Below are 6,000 nucleotides of genomic sequence, written 5' to 3' on the forward strand. Positions count from 1 at the left end.
ATGGCCTCGTCACTGTATTACTCCATCAGCCGATCCTAGTTTGGAGTTCCCTGGAACCCAATATATGAACCGCTGGACCCCCCTCGCTCCCCATTCACTTGACAAGACAAGAATTGAAGAAGTTGGTTGCTCGAATTTCAACACACCACTCGCTCGAGTCGACATAAAATCCTCGTCTCCCCCCAAGTTCCTGCCAACCTCTCTCATTCCGTCACCCAACTCTCGATTTCCAGCGCCCAACCAGCTGCCATATCCTGACAGCAACAGTCTACCCGATACCCTTCACCTCACAGCAAATCGTTTCCCCTCTCCTCCTTTTTTCCCTTTTCCTCCCAGCCTGCTCTCGACCAGAGTCGGTCCGGGAGGACACCCGCCGCTGGCAGACAAAATGCCAGATACGACGGCGCCGGTGCCCCCGGCCACCTGGAACCAGAGCCCGAGAGTCCTGGCTCTTCAAGAGAGCCACAAGTAAGCATTTCCCAATGAGCCAGCTCCGCCTTCCTTTCGATTGGATTTCCAGGTTTCCTAACGGTCCCTTTACCCATAGCGAGTATGGCTCCTACTGGATCCGCCTCCTGGGGTCCATTTCGGCCTCGGGATGGCCCCAAACCCTCCTCCTCCTCGCCGCCCTCCTCCTTGCCTCGAGAGCCTACCGGCAGGGACGAACCCTGCCGGTACGGCGCGTATCGGTCGACTCGGTCGTCCTCGACGTCCTCTCCCAGATCTTCCGTTTTTCCGCCCTCGTCTTCGTCGTCATCGCGGCGGCGGAGACGGGCGGCCACGCTGCCGACAGCGTCGTCGTGGGAGCCGTCTTCGGGCTCGGACTCTCGGACCTCCTGCCCTCCACCCGCTGGCGCCAGAGCTGCCTGGCGGTGGTGAACCTGCTCCTCGTCGGCGCCTTCGTCCTCCTGGCGGCCCAGGAGCTCCTTCCCTGGTTCGAGATCCGGCCGGAGCGCCAGCACAACACCATGGCCGTGCTGGCCACCCTGTCGCTTGCCGCTGCGGTGTTGACAGCAATGGTCACACCCAAGGCATGGCGCCCACCAGCGCATGTTCGGCCGGCCTGGGCGGCGGCGGCGGCGGCGGTGGCGGCAGACGAGGAGTCGCCCATCGGCCCCAGCGCGGAGGAGACGGCCAGCTTCGTCAGCCGGTACTGCTGGTACGGCTGGCTCAGCCCCCTGGTGTACAAGTCCTTCGCCAGCGAGGCCGTCATCGGGATGGACGACCTGCCGGGCCTCCCCTGGTACGACGAGCCCAGGCTCTTGCGGGCCAGGATGAGCGGGGCCAGGCAGGGGGGCAGGCGAACGCTCGAGTCCGTCCTCCGCTTTCTTTCCTGGGAGCTCGCCTCCATGGCCGTGTGGGTCGCCCTGGCGACCGTCTTTGAGCTCGTCGTCCCCCTAGCCATGTTCAACTTCTCGGCCTACTTCGAGAGCCCGCAGGCGGCGCAGCTGCGCCCTTCGTTCTGGATCGCGCTCGGCTTCGCGAGCTACATGGTCCGCTCGCAGACCAGCCAGCAGTACATCTTCATCTCGACGCGCCTGTGCGTGCGCCTCAAGTCGGGCATGACGCAGGAGCTGTACCAGACGGCCATGGGCAGCATGGAGCTGTCGTCGGCTGTGATCGGGGACCTCGTCGGCAAGAAGGAGAGGCCGCCAGGCGCACCAGCCAAGGGAAAAAGCTCCAAGACGACACCCGCCGGCCAGCTTGCCAACCTCATGTCGTCCGACATTGACGCCATCTACAAGGCGCGCGACTTTGTAATCACCATCGTCAGCGTCCCGATCAGCTGCTTCTTCATCTGCCTGGGCCTGTACCAGCTGCACGGGTGGCCCGCGCTGGCCGGGTTCGCCGTGATTCTGTTGAGCATCGTCCTCCCTCTCAAGCTCGCTACCAGGATGGCGCAGGCCCAGAAAGAGGCCAAGAAGAGCCAGGACAAGCGCATCTCGCTCGTCTCCGAGTACCTCGGCCTCATCCGCCCGATCAAGTACTTCGCCTGGGAGGACATGGTGGCGAGGCGCATCCAGCACGTCAGGGTCAAGGAGCAGGCCCGGCTGTGGACGGTGGCGCTCATGCAGGCGCTGATGGCCCAACTCACCGAGAGCATCCCCATCCTGGCCGTCGTCGTGATCCTGGCCTGCCACGTCTGCGTCGTCAGAGAGCCGCTCTCGGCCGCCGGCGCCTTCACGACCATCTACCTGACCACGACGCTGCGCGGCAACCTCACGAACCTGGGGAGCATCTGGCGCAAGGGTCAGAACGCCTGGATATCTATCGGCCGGCTCGACACCTTCTTCACCAAGGTCACGCCCCTGGCCAAGTACCCCGAGGGCCCGCTGAGGCTCCGCAACGCGTCCTTCCAGAAGGGCGCCTTCACGCTCGACAATATCACGCTCGGCCGCGACGACATTGTCGAGGGAGGACTGCACGTGCTCTCGGGCGACTCGGGATCCGGCAAGACGACGCTTCTAAGGTCGATACTGGGCGAGGTCAGCCTCGTGGAGGACGACGATGAGGGAACCCGGCGAGGCCCAAGGGTGACGCGGCCGAGCAGCGCCGTCTACGCCTCGCAGACGCCCTGGCTGATGAACATGACGATCAAGGACAACATCGTGTTCTACGCCGACTTTGACCACGCGCGCTACAACCGGATTGTTACAGCATGCTGTCTCGATGACGACCTGATGGTGCTCCCCAAAGGAGGCATGACGATGGCGGGCGAGAACGGGTCTGCTCTATCTAGTAAGTACAGCCAGCCCCAGGCTTGCCCCACGGGTTTAATAGCGGCTGCCCCTTTCTAACATTTTCTGTCTTTCACTTGCTCCAGGAGGACAGAGGGCCCGTGTCGCGCTCGCGCGCGCGCTCTACGCGGCCAAGGAGGGCTCGCTGGTGCTCCTGGACGACATCTTCGCCGCGCTCGACAGCCGGACCATCAACCAGGTGTGGCAGCGGTGCTTCTGCAGCGATCTTCTCCAGGGCCGAACCGTCGTCCTGGCCACGCGGCTGGAGCAGGTGCTGAGCCAGAGCGACCGCCACTTCGTCATGGACGGCGGACGCATCGTGGCCAGGGACAGTCGCGTCGTCAGCGAGCGGCAGTCCATCGACGTGCCAGCCGTGCACCCGGACGAGGGCGGCGACGAGGGTGCCGCAGACGTGCGCAAGGAGGCGGCGGCCATGCGTGATGACGCCGCCACCACCACCACCACCACTGAGACTTCTGTGCACCATGCCGAACCAGAGGCAGGACCGAGCACTTGGCCGCCCGCCACTCTCAACCGGCAGCTGTCAGTCCGTCCCATTAGGAGAACCGGCACAGACGATATCAAGAACGAGATGGCTGCCAGCCATGGCAGCGGCAGGAGGATGGGTAAGGACCCATTCACAGTCCCTTATACTTGCTGTCGTCTTGTTTAAAGCATGTTATCCCCCCCAACTAACACGACGGCTCCTTCCACAGTTCTACAATACCTGCACTTCTTTGGCACGCCCGGATACATCGCCACCGTCCTCTGCAGCACCACCATGACCCACCTCGCCTACATGGCCAGTTCCCGCTGGCTCGCGCACTGGGTGTCGGCCTACCAGGACGGCCTCGCCACCCCGTCGAGCCCGCGCGCGCTGCACTACCTCGGCGTCTTCGCGCTCCTGTGCGCGCTCGAGGCCCTCTTCGCCCTGGCGCGGCTGCTCCTCTTCGCCAACGGGGCCTGGATCGCGGCGAAACGGCTGCACTCGGCGCTGGTGGCGGCGGTGCTGGGCGCGCCGCTGGGCTGGCACGACGCGACGCCGGCGGGGCGCGTGGTCAACCGGCTCTCGCGCGACGTCGACTCGCTCGACTCGGACCTGAACCGCTCGCTCATGGCGACGCTCGGCCTGACCGTGTCCACCGCCGTGCGCCTGCTGGCCGTGACGGCCGTGCTGCCCGTCTTCGTGGCGCCCGCCCTGGTCTTTGGCGCCCTCGGCGGCCTCGCCGGCGAGTTGTACACGCGCGCCGCCGTGCCCGCCAAGCGGCTCGTCTCATCCGCCCAGAGCCCCGTCTTCTCGCTCATGGGCGACACGCTGGCGGGTCTGGCCGTGATCCGCGCCACGAGGTCGAGGCCCAGGGGTCAGAATGATGATTATGATGACGGCGACGGTGACGGCAACGACCAGGGAAGCGGCGGTCTGTTCCAGGACCTGCTCGCCGACCGCCTGCGCGACTACTCGAGGGCCATGGAGGCCAACTACAACCTCAACAGGTGGGTGGCGGTCCGCATCGACCTGGCCGCTGCTTGTATCATGCTCTTCGCTGGCGTGATTGCCCTATTTTTCGGCTCATCGATACCTGCCGCCATGATCGCCTTCTCCATGTCCCAAGCCACGGGCCTGGGCGAGACGATCCTGAAGCTTGTGCGGTCGACCAACGATCTGGAGGTGGAGCTACAAAGCGTGAGTGTGCCTTGGGGAGAAGTACTTGGTGATAGACACTCGAAACCATCCCCAACTAACACGTTTCAACACAAAAACCGCTAGTTTGCCCGAGTCCGCGAGTACATAGAGATCAAGCCCGAGGACGCAGACGAAGACGATCTAGACCCGGAGCCGCGCGCCTCCTGGCCCGAGCACGGCGGCGTGGTGTTCGACCGGGCCACGGTGCGGTACCGGCCCGACGGGCCCGACATCCTGCGCGACGTCAGCCTCTCCGTCGCCCCGGGGGAGCGGTGCGCCGTGGTCGGGCGGACGGGCTCGGGCAAGAGCACGCTGATGCTGTCGCTGATGCGCTTCACGCACGTGGCCTCGGGCGCCATCACGTACGGCGGCCTCGACGTCTCGGCCGTGCCGCGCCGCGTCCTGCGCTCGCGCCTGACCGTCATCCCGCAGGAGGCCGTCCTGCTCGCCGGCTCGGTCCGCTCCAACCTGGACCCGACGGGCGAGGTGCCCGACGACGAGCTCAACGCGGCCCTCGCCGAGTGCGCCAGGAGCGCGTCGCTCTCGCACCTTGTTGTTGCTAACGATGGTGATGATGAGGAGGAGGAGCAAGACATGGGAGGTAGCAGCAGCAGTGGCCCAGCAGCGCCTCGTGAAGGTGCAAAGCAGCAGGCGGGGGGCGGGGAGGCACAAGAAGAACAAGATGAGCAGCAACAGCACGCAGAAGAAGTCGAAGAAGACGAAGAGGAACCTTCGGAACGGACCGCCCTCTTGGGAATACGCCCCGCCACCACATCACCAACACCAGCACCCGCCCAGGCGGCGCGCACGACGGGCCTCAGCCTAGACAGCGAGGTCGAGCCGGCCGGGGCCAACTTCTCGCACGGGCAGCGGCAGATCCTGTCGCTATGCCGGGCGCTCGTGCGGTCGCGCACCATGCGGCCGCCGGGCCGGCTCATGATGCTGGACGAGGCCACGGCCTCGATGGACGACAAGGCCGACGAGATGGCCCAGGACGTGCTGCGCTGCGAGCTGGCGCGCGACGAGGAGGAGGAGGAGCAAGGCCACAACCCCAAGGACCCCGAACGCGACCGCGGCCGCACCCTCATCACCATCGCGCATCGCCTCTCGACCATCATGGACTACGACAAGGTCGTCGTCATGGACCAGGGAACCGTCAGGGAGGTCGGCGTACCCCGCGAGCTAGAGCACAAGCCGGGCTCGCTTTTTGCCGAGATGGTGCTCGCTGAGCGGCTTAGATCCGAGTGAACTGATCAGAACTACGGATATGCATCTTCCACTTGACCTCTCGTTGATTTTATGTACATTGCGTTGTGCATTAGGCAGCCGATGCTAGGAGACTCGGGCTTTGTTTTCTTGTGCAAGGATAAGCACACATCTCCTCAGCCATTCCCACTTCATTGGAGACGTTCCAAAGGCACTGGAAAACGGGCACTCCAGGTAACCAAGGCTGGAAGACTTGGGCTTTGTTTTCTTGTGCAAAGATAAGCACATATCGCGTTGACATTCCCACTACTTCATTGAAGACCTTCTAAAGAGATTGAGACTGGAAGTGGACACTCCAGGTAGCAGACCTAA

General features: G+C 64.2%; 1 protein-coding gene across 1 annotated transcript; it reads left to right on the forward strand.

Moving 5' to 3' along the window:
* Positions 1-388: 388 nt before the first annotated feature.
* Positions 389-5,670, forward strand: GGTG_03865 (ABC transporter; the record flags this gene model as incomplete). Its single annotated transcript, XM_009221648.1, has 6 exons — positions 389-468; positions 548-2,739; positions 2,825-3,289; positions 3,455-4,085; positions 4,152-4,422; positions 4,507-5,670. The coding sequence occupies 6 exons, from the start codon at positions 389-391 to the stop codon at positions 5,668-5,670; spliced, it is 4,803 nt and encodes a 1,600-aa protein (XP_009219912.1).
* Positions 5,671-6,000: the final 330 nt, after the last annotated feature.

The sequence above is a fragment of the Gaeumannomyces tritici genome (genome assembly GCF_000145635.1).
Source record: "Gaeumannomyces tritici R3-111a-1 unplaced genomic scaffold supercont2.2, whole genome shotgun sequence".
NCBI classification, from domain to species: Eukaryota; Fungi; Ascomycota; class Sordariomycetes; order Magnaporthales; family Magnaporthaceae; genus Gaeumannomyces; species Gaeumannomyces tritici.